Source organism: Nyctereutes procyonoides, unplaced genomic scaffold, assembly GCF_905146905.1.
Source record: "Nyctereutes procyonoides isolate TBG_1078 unplaced genomic scaffold, NYPRO_anot_genome, whole genome shotgun sequence".
Lineage (NCBI taxonomy): Eukaryota > Metazoa > Chordata > Mammalia > Carnivora > Canidae > Nyctereutes > Nyctereutes procyonoides.
In genome coordinates this window covers 40,226,781-40,239,762 of record NW_026575133.1, presented here as the reverse complement: position 1 = coordinate 40,239,762, position 12,982 = coordinate 40,226,781, and the positions used below count along the sequence as shown (strand labels likewise).

Sequence of the window (12,982 nt, the reverse complement as noted above, 5' to 3'; positions counted from 1 at the left end):
AGGGTCCTTTTGTGTGGCCAGATGCCTGCTGCAGGAGCCGCAGAAGGGGCTTGGGCCAGGACTGGGGCGGCCCCCACCTTTTCATCTCTTCAAAGAGCTTTCCTGGGAGCTCCCCCAGTGCTGTTCCCGCAGGGAAGGTGGGAAATGTGCTGGTAGCCAGGCTGAGCCGGAGGCTACTAGGAACAGCAGGGCCATTCTGGAATGTAGAAGGGCACGAAGCTAATTGCGTAGGCAGTTGATAGTTTTTTTGTCCCAGATATTGAGTTTGTTGGTAAAAAAAAAGAAAAGAAAAAGGCATAGATGTATTTTAAACACGTTTTACTTTAGAAAGTGTGGAAAATATGGGATCCCTGGGTGGCTCAATGGTTTGGTGCCTGCCTTTGGCCCAGGGCGTGGTCCTGGGATCCCGGGATGAGGTCCCATGTCGGGCTCCCTGCATGGAGCCTGCTTCTCCCTCTCCCTTTGTCTCTGCCTCTCCCTCTGTGTTTCTCATGAATAAATAAATAAAACTAAGAAATACATTATATTATGGGGCACCTGAGTGACTCAGCCAGTTAAGCATCTGGCTGATTGTTTTTTTTTGGTAAAGATTTTATTTATTCCACACATTAAGCACAACATTTCAAAGCTTAATAAAGAGCTGTAAAAATACTATATTGATCAATAACCCCAACATATTTTTGTCGCATTTCAGTTTTAGGTATAATTTTTCCTTTTTGCTTCATCTTGCTTTTTCTTCTTTAAAAAAAATCTGTTCTCTGATGGATTAAAAGCGATTTTGGCCTCTGGCCTAGTTGGCTTTGCTCCTACCCGAGTGTCCTGTGTTCCTGGGGTCTGGTGTCCTCAGGAGGGTTGGAAGCTTGAGTGGGGTGGAGGGTGCTTATGCTGTGTGCTGTTGGGCCCCTGGGCAGGTGTAAGAATTGTGGTGATGGGGATCCCCTTCTGCCCTCAAAGCTGCCCTGAGACTAGACATGAGCAGAGCTTTAGAGAACAAGTACTCTGCTAGCAGTTCATACCTAGGCTCCTTTGGAGGTCGGGCCACGTGCTGTTGGGTACCTGGGGCGTCTGAACCTGCATTCTGGGGTTTGCCCAGGGACCTCCTGGTGCTTGTTTGCATGGTGCTATTTTTGTGTTTGGTATGGCGCTCCTTGAGGAAGTCTGTTGTCTACGCACATCCCAGCTGTTTTGAATAGTCTGGGTCTCAGGGGGCTTCAAGGTAGGGATTTGTGTATGGCGAATCCAGCATTTTGGGCAGCATTGGAACAGCAGGATGTGAGTAACAGGAAGTGACAGAAATTACCAAATGCGCCAGATACTTATTCTTGGCCACCTTTCCGAGTCCCTCGGGCTGAGGAACTATAATTAGCACAGTATTTCCAGGTTCCCATTCCTGCCCGGACGCTGTCCCTTTGCTCCTCCTTTGGTCAGTGGCTGAACTTCGAGGCTCTGATTTGTTATTCCAGTGTCTCTGGTCTCCTTCAGTGAGCCACGGGGTCTTGTACGTCGATTTTAAAATTCAGTTTTTGTTTTTGCTGGGCCACTTCCGTACTGACCCATTTGAGCAGTTGGGAAATGTTCTGCAAGCGGGGAGAGCGGCAGGTAAGATTTACAGGTATTGGCAGTAAAACTGTGTGAAGCTGTATGGGAAAGCAGTGGAAATGTAAGGATTTAAAATGAAATGAGTGGAAGGAATTGAAGATTACTGTAAGCATCTCCAGAGGGTTGATTTTTGTCTTGTATTTCTTAGAGGTGGAAGGCTGGGATTTTTTTTTTTTTTTAAGATTTCATTTATTCATGAGAGGCAGAGACACAGGTAGAAAGAGAAGCAGGCTCCATGCAGGGAGCCCAATGTGGGACTTGATCCTGGGACTCCAGGATGACGCCCTGAGCCGAAGGGAGACTCAACTGCTGAGCCACTCAGGCGTCCCAACAGGCTGGGATTTTTAAAGCCACAGACTTGGTGTTGTGACTTCACCCGCATGCTAGAAACATCTTTGGTTCCCACCTGGTCAAACAGAAAGTCTGCAGGTCAGCTAAACTTCTCTGTGATGAATTTTCATTGTCTGAACTTTGTCACAGGAGAAGTTTCAGCACACCATCCCCAAGACAGGCACTGTGGAAGCCTGGAAATAGTCTCACTCCTTATTTGAAGTGTTGTAGACAAGTGATTTTTTTTTTCCCAGTGTTGTTGGATAGTACTTCAGGCAGCTGCTGACCAGGTGCCCACATGGGCTGCTCGGTGTCCCCTGCTCCCCGCTGTCCGCTGTGACTGTGCCAGCTCGCTGTAGGAGCAGTTGGGGAGCCAACCCTTGGTTCTCATGTCCTGCATCGCCTTGTGTGCTCTTATCTGTGCTGGCCTGTGGACCAGCCAGCACCTTCCTGCCACCAGCAGCAATAATGGCCTTCCTTGTGCACCTTCAGAATGACCCCGAGGGACAGGCGCTGGTACCCATTTTGGAGATTAAGAAGCTGAGGCCTAGAGACAAGTCATTTGCACCAGTGTCTCTCTCTGTCGTAACTGCTGTGCTGTCTCTGCCATGCCCTTTACCCTCACTGAGGCTTAGGGAGCTGGCTTGCTCTTGAGCAGTGGGACATGTATGTCTGCGTGCTTTGATAATCCTCAGAAAGGAAGTTTCTATGGTTTGATATTAGCTTCCGGTGGCTGCCACCCTAATGTTCACGGAAAGGGGTGTGTTGGAAAGGTTTCTTTGTTGATCTCTAGTAGCTTCCCTTTGAGCAGTCCGGCCAGTACCTTGCCCTTCCTCCCTTCAGAAGCCATCAGCCTTATTTTCACACACTCAGCCAGTTCTTTAGCAGGAGCCTACTACAGGATGAGAAATTGGAGAGGCCATTTAGGAATAGCGTGTGACTGCCGTGAAATGCCCAGTAGCCTGTGGAGGCGGCTGGGCGTGCAGCAGCCACAAGAGCCCCTGGAGGAGGGCATTCTGTGGCTGAGTGAACGCATGCGTGAACACCACACCACGTTCAGGCTCCCTGGCGGTCCCCCCATTTTACCAGCAGAATCCATCTGGAGACATGGTTTCGGGCTGACCCACTCCCTTCTCTAAGGCTAGACTATAAACTATAAGTACTATAAACTGTACCTACTGTGTATTTTCATCTGTATACATACAGTAAACTATTAACTATAAATATAGGACATACTGTGTGTGTCTCAAGCTCTGACTTGGGTATGTTAGCATATTTTTGTGCCAAAATGTTTAACATTTAAAAAATTATTAAATATTTCAGGCATTCAAAAAGTAACACAATGGACAACTATGAATCCTTTCCAGCCTGAGAACGAAACAGTGTGGATATACTTGAAGTCATTTGTATTCCGGATCCTACCTACTCCTCTTGCCCTCTCCCCAGAGTCATCCCAGTTCTGAGTTTGTTATTTATCATTTGTGTGTGTGTGTGTGTGCGTGTGCGTGTGCACGCACACTTTAATCGTTTCTCTTCTCCCATATGTAGGTATAAGTAGCATATAGTATTTGGCCAGGTTTACAGTTGTAAGTAAATGGTGTCATACTATCAGCTCCCACAACTTGCTCTTTTCACCCAGGGTTGTGTTTTCAAGGTCGATCTGTGTGGATACGTCTGCCTTCAGTTAAATGATTCAAGGTTTAACATGACAGATTCCTGATTCCTGGAATTAAATCAGGGTTTCTGGGAAGTGGGGCATGAACCTCAGAACTTTTTTTTTTTTAATTTTTATTTATGTATTCATTAGAGACACCCAGAGAGAGGCAGAGACACAGGTAGAGGGAGAAGCTGGCTCCCTGGAGGAAGCCTGATGCGGGATTTGATCCCAGGACCCAGAGATCACGACCTGAGCTGAAGGCAGATGTTCAACCACTGAGCCACCCAGGCATCCCACGAGCCTGAGAACTTTTTACAAATACCGCCCTTGTCAAAGGATCACAGTGCTTAGTTGTTAGTTGGTGGCTTACATAGTGGTCCAGTGTCCAGAGTGTCCCACTCTTGGCTTGGATTTCCCAGCTTTGGCCATTATAAACACCATTACCATTCTTAGACTCGCCTTCCTGGGCACAGGGGCATGAGTTTCTCTGGAATGTGTTTCTAAGGGTAGAATTGTCAGGTATGAACATCTTCAGCATGATGAAATATTGTTTCATTGCTCTCTAAAACTGCAAGGCCTGGTCACAGCCTTCTTCATCTCAGAATGGCAGCTCCATCTCCAGCTGTTCAAGGGGGTAGTTGTTGGCTCCTCTTTGTCCCATACCCCATCAGGTCTGTCCAGAAACCCTGTTACCTTCAGGACACCCGAGGGTACGGCCGCTCCCCTTCCCTTCTCTCTCAGTAGGATTGCTGAGCACTCTCCCCAAAGGGTCCTGACTTCTGCCCTGCCCCTTATGTTCTGTTTTTAGTAAAGCAACCAGAATGTTGCTTTTTAAACTTAAGTCAAATGTTGGCCTTCTGCTCAAAAAGTGCCACAGTGCTTGGTGTAAAGGCCTTAGAGGTGCCTGTGTGATGCTCTGCGTCCTGTTCATCCCCAGCTCCTCTCCCCTGGTTCACTTGGCTCTAGCCACCAGCTGTGGTCCTCCTGCTTCAGGCTGTGGCCCATTCCTTGTCCTTCCAGTCTTTTCCAGTGAGACCTCTGTTGACCCTGACCTTTCTCTGATCTCTCTTTTTTCCATAGACTTGTCACCAGTCACTACTCTCCATACTATGTAGTTTACTTTATGGTAGTATTCAGTATTTATTTCCTGGCTATGTTTGAATGAAAACTCCATGGGAGCAGGAGTCTTGTCTGTTTGTTCAAGTGAAAGTTGCTTGAATTTATTTCTGAGAAGAAAGGAAGAATTTGGAGCCCAAACATGAGGATTGAGTGTGGGAGAGGTGGTGAAGCTGGCCTGTGGGGGAAGTGTTGGCAGAAGGACATGTCTAAATGTGGGAGCAGGAACCCTAAGAGGCCTGCCTGGTTGGCAGTGGGATCTGTGGGTCTGGAGCTGGGGGGCAGCTTGTCATACATGTGTTTTGGGTCACTCCTGAGTGCACCTGCAGTAGAAGTAGGGCTGCTGGGCTTGGCCCATCCAGGAAGTGCAGTGCTGTGTGAGGGCAGGCCCTGTGGTTCTGACATCCTCCCTTCTAGGCTGACACGAGACACAGCTTCATTGACTTTTGAAGCACTGTTGTGTGTAGAAATGAGTCCTGCCGTTTCCGGTGCACTCTCTTGTGCAGCCTCAAGGACCAAGCCACATGTCACAGCTGGATAACAGAGCTCTGTGACCCTCACGTGTGCTTACTTGGACTCAGCATATGCAGAGGACCAGATTTGTATTTCTTAGAGAATGTGCACCAAAGGTGTGTCCCCTTATTTCCTTGGCGGGTCTGACATTTCATGAGTTTGCACTACCTACAAATGACTTTAACAAGATAAGATTACGCTTCTAAGTTGTGCCAAGGGAGACCATAGATGCCCTTGTCCTTAAGAAATACAGCATTGTTCTGGAGTTACTCCCTATTTTCCCAATTAAAACATATTAGATATTAGAAAGTTGATTTCGGTTACTTATTTTTATTTATTTATTTTTAAAAGATTTATTTATTCATGATAGAAAGAGAGAGAGAGAGAGAGGCAGAGACACAGGCAGAGGGAGAAGCAGGCTCCATGCAGGGAACCCGACGTGGGACTTGATCCTGGGTCTCCAGGATCACGCCCTGGGTCAAAGGCAGGCGCTAAACCGCTGAGCCACCCAGGGATCCCCGGTTACTTATTTTTAATTAAGCCTTTTGATCATTTGTAGATTGACATGGAATTGAAATAATACAAAGATGCTTTGTGTTCTCTCTCTGGACTCCCTCAGTGGTAATGTCTTGGGAAACTGTAGTACAACATCACAACCAGGATGTTGACAATGATACAGTCAAGCACCAGAATGTTTCCATCTCTACCAGGATCTCTGGGTTGCCTTTGAAAGTGGGTGAAAGACACCCACTCCCTTTAACCTCTGCCACTACCAATCTGTTCTTCATTTCTGTAATTTTGTCATCTCAAGAATGCTGCAAAAATGGGAACATATAGTATGTACCCTTTGGGGATGGGCTTTTTTCACTTAGCATAACTCCCTGGAGCTCCACCCGGGTTGTTGTCCTATGATAGTTGTTGCTTTTTATTACTGAGTAGTATTCCATGGAATGGGTGTGCCACAGTGTGTTTAATCATTTACCACTCAAGGACACCTGGCTTGTTTCCAGTTTTTGGTGATTGCAGATAAAGCTGCTATGAACATTCATGGGCAGGTTTTTGTGTGAACACAAGTCTTCATTTCTTTGGGATAAATTCCCAGGAATAGAATTGCTGGGTCACGTGGTAACTGCATGTTTGGTTCTTTAAGAAATTGCCAAACTGTTTGGCTGAGTGGCTGTGTGATTTTACTTGCTCACCAACAATATGAGCTAGTTTCTCCACATCCTCTCCAGCATTTGGTGTTGTTACTGTTTCTTATTTAGCCATTTAGCAGGTGTATAGTAATAGTACATTGTGATTTTAATCAGCATTTTCTTACTGGCTAATGGGGTGGAATACTTGTTGTTATGCTTATTTGCCTCCGTTCATCCCCTGACACCATCAGGGTGTGGCCTGCAGGGATGGATGTTTCTACTAAGGCTTCTTGGGGTGCTGGAGCACCTCATTTCTGCCTGGTGCCGTTGGGGGTGAGGGCCACTGTGTTTTCTGTGGTGTTTGGTTGGAGTAGAGTGGTTATTGGCAACACTACTATTGATTTCTGTCTTGTTAGGCTGTTCCTTTCTTGGTCCCATGGCTAGAGAGCAGGCTTTTTAACTCTTTCTGGCTGCTGGCTTCCTCAGCTCCGCTCTTGCATGCATGAGGCCAACAGAGATCCAGGGAGCTCTGCTGCAAGTCCTTCTGAGGCCCCGAGGGCCCCTAGTCTGTTGGGGCCTTCCTCTCTCCACCTTTCACAGTCTTCTCACATTTAAAAAATGTCTCATGTCCAGGGTTTTAGTTGCACTTAACCAGAAGAATAGGAAAAAGTACCTCTCAGCTTCTTCCTGGAAGCAGAAGTCTGCTTGTTACTTGTATCTATTTTCTGGACCTGCAGATCTGAGGAGTGTGAGCGGCCCTCAGTCCCGGCTGCATGTCTGTCCCTGCTGCTCCTCGCGGCTTTGAGCCCATCTCAGGCCCAGAGCCTCGTGTTTATTGCTGTTCAGCTTGTTTGGTTTGGCCTGTGGTTCCAGCATGACAATTTGCGGGATCTTGATCTTTTTGTCATTTAAGGTCACATTTACGAAGGAGAGGCACATCCAGATAAATCTGTGATTAGAAATTGCTGGACAGGATGTGGCTAGTGAGTCAGGGACTGCCCTCGTCATCCTCCTCCAGACCTCCTTTCTTTCTGTTCTCATTGAACACTCCTGGGGAACCTGGTCAGAGTGGGTGGGGCAGTGGGCAGATGACTCAGTGAGATGTCCCTGTCGTCCTTGCCCCGATGCTCCAGCCCAGTGCCCCTGCCAAAAAGGAAATGCTCCGTGCCAGACACTGCGAGTCTGAGAGTGCAGGAGGACTCTTGGCGAGTGCTGGTTCCTCCCCTACCTCAGGCCCTCCGTGCCTGGACGTATTCCTGGTGCGGTCTTGCCGGGAATCCAGGTGGGACGCCGCTCTTGGGGAGAGGTCAGGAGCCAGCCTGCCTGGTGTCCTGGCCCCTGCTTCCTCAGCCCAGGGATGTAGGGCCTCAGTTTCCTCTCCCAACATCTACTTTATTAGGTTGTGGAGAAGATGTAGTGTGCAGATATCCGTAAACATGCAGCAGATTTCCCCGAGACTACTCCGTGCCTGACTGTGGTGCTGCCACTGTTGTCTGACACTCTGTTTCTGTCCCTGTCATAGGAGCTAGTGTGTGTGAGCTTCAAGTGCACGTTCTTCATTTAAACACCACTTCTGCAGGTCTCTGGCCTGGCGCCCTGTTCCCCTTGGTCTCCCAGAGATCATTGCCTGTACTTTAATAACTTCCTTGGCTAATTCTTCCCAGGACACTAGACGATATTTGTCCGGCTGGGGTGTCTTAGACTTGTTTGGAGGAGCTGGGTGTTCCCTCATACCTCCTGTAAGATCATTTGTATGAAAGGATGGAAGCAAAAGTTCTCATTTCAAATAAAACTTCTAAAGCTCTTTTTTGGAGCCTTTAGCATATATTATAAACTTAAGGTTTTATTTTGTTTTATTTTTCATCATGATAAGTGTACTCTTTAATCCCCATCACCTCTTTCCGCCTTTCCCCCACCCACCTCCCCTCTGATTCTCTGTAGAGCCTGTTTCTTAGTTTGCCTCTCTCTCTTTTTCCTTTGTTCATGTTTTCTTAAATTCCTCATGAGTGAAATCATAATGGTATGTGTCTTTCTCTGATTTATTTCGCTTAGCATTGTACTCTAGCTCCATCCGTGTTGTTGCAAATGGCAGGATTTCATTCTTTTCTATGGCTGAGTAATACTCTATCATATACGTATTTTTACACACACACTACATCTTCTTTATTCATTCATCTATCAGTGGACATGGGCTGCTTCTATAGTTTGTCTGTTGTAAATAATACTGCAGTAAACATAGGGGTGCATGGATCCCTCTGAATGAATATTTTTGTATTCTTTGGGTAAATACCTAGTAGTGTGATTACTGGATCTTGGGGTAGTTCTGTTTTTAATTTTTTGAGGAACCTCCATATTGTTTCCACAGTGGCTGCACCAGTTTGCATTCCCACCAACAGCACAGGAAGGGTTCCCCTTTCTCCTCATCCTTGCCAACACCTGTTGTTTCTTATGTTGTTGATTTTAGCTCTTCTGACAGGTGTGAGGTGATACCTCACTGTAGTTTTAACATGTATTTCCCTGATGATGAGTGATGTCAAGCATCTTTTCGTGTGTCTGTTAGCCATCTGTAGGTCTTCAATGGAAAAATGTCTATTCTTCTGCCCATTTTTAAATTGGATTATTTGTAGTTTTTTTTTTTATAAGTTGTATCAGTTCCTTGTATATTTTGGATACTAACCCTTATCAAATATGTCATTTGCAAATATCTTCTCCTATTCAGTAGGCTGCCCCTTAGTTTTGTTGATTGTTTCCTTCACTGTGCAGGAGCTTTTTATTTTGATGTCTTCATAGTTTATTTTTGCTTTTATTTCCCTTGCCTCGGGACACAAATCTAGAAAAATGTTGCCACAGCCAAAGTCAAGGGAAATTACTACCTGTGCTCTCTTCAAAGATTTTTATAGTTTCAGATCTTACATTTAAATATAATTCATTTTGAGTTTATTTTTGTATATGGTGAAAAGAAGTGGTCCAGTTTCATTCTTTTGCATGTAGCTGGCCAGTTTTCCCAGTATCATTTGTTGAAGAGACTGTCTTTTTCCCATTGCATATTGCCTCCTTTGTTGAAGACTAATTGACTATATAATTGTGGGTTTATTTCTGGGTTTTCTATTTTGTTTTATTCATCTTTGTGTCTGTTTTAGGCTAGTACATACTGTTTTGATCACTATGGCTTTGTAGTATAAATTGAAGTCTGGAGTTGAGATACCTCCAGTTTTGTTTCTAAAGATTGCTTTGGCTATTTGAGGTATTTTGTGGTTCCATACAAATTTTAGCATTGGTTTATACTAGTCCTATTAAAAATGCCATTGGGATTTTGATGGGGATTGCATTCAATCTGTAGATTGCTTCAGGTAGTATAGACATTTTAATAATATTTGTTCTTCCAACGTGAGAGCATGCAGTGTCTTTCCATTTCTTTGCATTGTCTTAAATTTCCTTCATTACTGTTTTATAGATTTCAGAGTACAGCTCTTTCACCTCTGTGGTTAAGCTTATTCCCAGATATTTTATTGTTTTTGATGTAATTGTAAATGGGACTGTTTTTTTTTTTTTTTAAGATTTTATTTATTTATTCATGGGAGACAGAGAGAGAGAGGCAGAGACACAGGCAGAGGAAGAAGCAGGCTCCCTGTAAAGAGCCCGATGCAGGACTTGATCCCGGAACTCCAGGATCACTCCCTGATCCAAAGGCAGTCGCTCAACTGCTGAGCCACCCAGGTGTCCCTGGGACTGTTTTCTTAATTTCACTTTCTGCTGCTTCATTCTTAGTGTATAGGAATGCAACAGTTTTCTGTACATTGATTTTGTATTCTTCGACTTTATTGAATTCATTTATCAGTTGTAGTTTTTTGGTGGAGCCTTTAGGGTTTTCTATATAGTATCATGTCATCTGCAAATACCGAGAGCTTTACTTTTTCTTTGCCAATTTGAATGCCTTTTATTTCTTTATGTTGTCTGATTGCTGTGGCTAGGACTTCCAATACTATGTTGAATAAAAATGTTAAGGGTAGACATCCTTGTCGTCTTCCTGACCCCAGGTGGAAAGCTCTTGTGTTTTTGAGGGTAGGATGATGTTGGCTGTGAGTTTTTCATATATGGACTTTATTATGTTGAGATATGTTGAGTAGGTCCTCAAGACCTACTTTGCAAAGGGTTTTTATCATGAATGGATGTTGTGCTTTGTCAAATGCTTTTTCTGCATTTTTCTGTCGAATTGATCATATGGTTTTTATCCTTTCTCTTATTGATGTGACATACCACATTGATTGTTTTGCAAATATTTAATTACCCTTGCATCCTGGGAATAAATCCCACTTGATTGTATTGTTTTTTTAAAACATACTTTCAGATTAGGTTTGCTAGTATTTTGTTGAGGATTTTTGTATCTTTATTCATGAGAGAGATTAGACTGTAGTTCTCTTTTTTTGTGTTTTTATCTGGTTTTGGTTATCAGGGTTGATACTGGCCTCATAGAATAAATTTGGAAGCTTCCCTTCCTCTTCTATTTTTTGTAGTAGTTTGAGAAGAATAGATATTAATTCTTCTTTAAATGTTTAGTAGAATTTGCCTGTGAAGCCTACTGGTCCTGGGCTTTTGTGTTTTTGGGAGTTTATTGATTACTGATTCAATTTCATTGCTGGTAACTGGTCTGTTCAAGTTTTCTTTTCTTCCTGCTTTAGTTTTAGTAGTTATGTTTCTAGCAATTTATGCTTTTCTTCTAAGTTGTCCAAATTTGTTGGCATATTGGTTTTCATAATATTCTGTTATAATTGTTTGTATTTCTGTGGTGTTGGCTGTTATTTTTCCTCTTTCAGTAGTGATTTTGTTTGAGGCCTCTCTTTGCCCCCTCTCTTGATAAATCTGGCGAGAGGTTTATCAATTTTGCTGATCTTTTCAAAGAATCATCTCCTGGTTTCATTGATCTTTTTTTTTTTTTTGTTTATCATTTATTTCTGCTCTAATCTTTATGATTTCCTTCCTTTTGCAGGGTTTGGGTTCTGATTGTTCTTTTTCTGTCTCCTTTAGGTGTGAGGTTGGGTTGTTTGTTTGAGATTTTTCTTGTTTTTTTTTTGAGATAGGCTTGTATTGCTATAGACTGCCCTCTTAGAACCCACTTTTGCTGTCTCCCAAAGATTTTGGACTATTGTGTTTTCATTTTCATCTGTTTCTGTGTAATTTTTGATTTCTTGGTTGACCCATTCATTGTTGAGTAGCATGTTGTTTAACCTCCATGTATTTATGGTCTTGCCAACTTTCCACACTGGATCCAATGGATTTAATAGACATATTCATAACCTTCCATCCTAAAAGAGCAGAATACACATTCTTTTCAAGTGCACATGGGACATTGTCCAGAATAGATGAGATACTGGGCCACAAAACAAATCTCAACAAATGCAAAGAAAAATTGAAGTAATTCTGTGCATCTCTTCTGAACACAGTGCTGTGAAACTAGAGATCAGTCACAAGGCTTTGCTTGTTTTAATAATTATTTTTTTAAATAAGAATTCCTGCCTGTACATGGTACAGAAATTGAAAGGAAAAAAGGTTTATGCAGGAAATTTCCAGGTTCTCAGAGGTTCCCTTATTAGAGGCCACTAGTCTTTTTTCCTTTTTTATACCCACATTGTTACTTGAGCACTTGTTCCCTGAAAGTGCGTTAAGAAGTAGCTTCAGTCTCTTCAGTGACTGTGTAGTACTCCTTTGTGTGAATGCACCACAATTTATGGAGCTAGTCTCTGTCAGGCTTACCTTGATCAGTATTTGAATTATTTACATTCTTACTATCCTTATAATGAGTGCTGCCCTGAATAACCCTGTATATACTGTGAATGGCAGTTTTCATGAAGATATATTTGTTTGTTAAATTTATAGAAGCACTATTGCTAAGACAAAAGATGTGTATTTTAAAGTTTGCTAGATTGGAGCGCCCGGGTGGCTCAGTTGGCTAAACATCAGACTCTGTTTCGGCTCAGGTCAGGTTCTCATGGGTCAGGAGAATAGAGCCCAGTGTCAAGCTCTGCACTCAGCTGGGAGTCTGCTTGAAGATTCTCTCCCTCTGCCCCCTGCCTCCCACTCATGCTTGCTCATGTGTTTTCTCTCTTTCCTTTTCTCTCAAATAAATAGATAAATCTTTAAAAAAAAATTGCTAGATTTCACCAATGTTCCCCATAGGAGCTGTACTAATTTATACCGTAACATATGGGAGTTGACGGCATAGTATCAAACTTTTGATCTCTATGAATACAGTAGGTTAAGTATTTCTTGTAATTTTAATTTGCATTTATCTAACGAATAAGACTAAACATTTTCCCGTGTTGGATCTTCCTTCCTTCCTTCCTTCCTTCCTTCCTTCCTTCCTTCCTTCCTTCCTTCCTTCCTTCCTATTTATTTGAGAGAGAGCATGTGTGTGGGCAGGGGCAGAGTGATGGGGAGAGGGACAAGCAGATTCAGTGCTGAGTGTGGAGCCCGTGGCAGGGCTCGATCTCATGACCCTAAGATCATGACCTGAGCCAAAATCAAGAGTTGGATCCTTAACCAGCTGAGCCACTCGGATGCCTTTGGATCCATTTCTAACACTATTTTAGTATAGCTCTGTCAGTCTCTCATGTTCATTCACACAGTTCCATCT

The 12,982-nt window shown here is 43.6% G+C and overlaps 1 protein-coding gene across 5 annotated transcripts in view; it reads left to right on the top strand.

Moving 5' to 3' along the window:
- DGKD (diacylglycerol kinase delta) overlaps nt 1-12,982 on the top strand; it is a 106,354-nt gene that overhangs the window by 51,204 nt on the left and 42,168 nt on the right. The window contains exon 1 of one of the 5 annotated variants that reach the window (XM_055300153.1): nt 1,475-1,599. The exons of the other annotated variants lie outside the window; for them this stretch is intronic. Within the exon in view, the coding sequence (XP_055156128.1) occupies nt 1,573-1,599 (27 nt within the window). The 5' untranslated portion in view covers nt 1,475-1,572. Of the gene's footprint in view, nt 1-1,474; nt 1,600-12,982 lie in introns of those variants that run through there. 5 annotated transcript variants of the gene reach the window in all.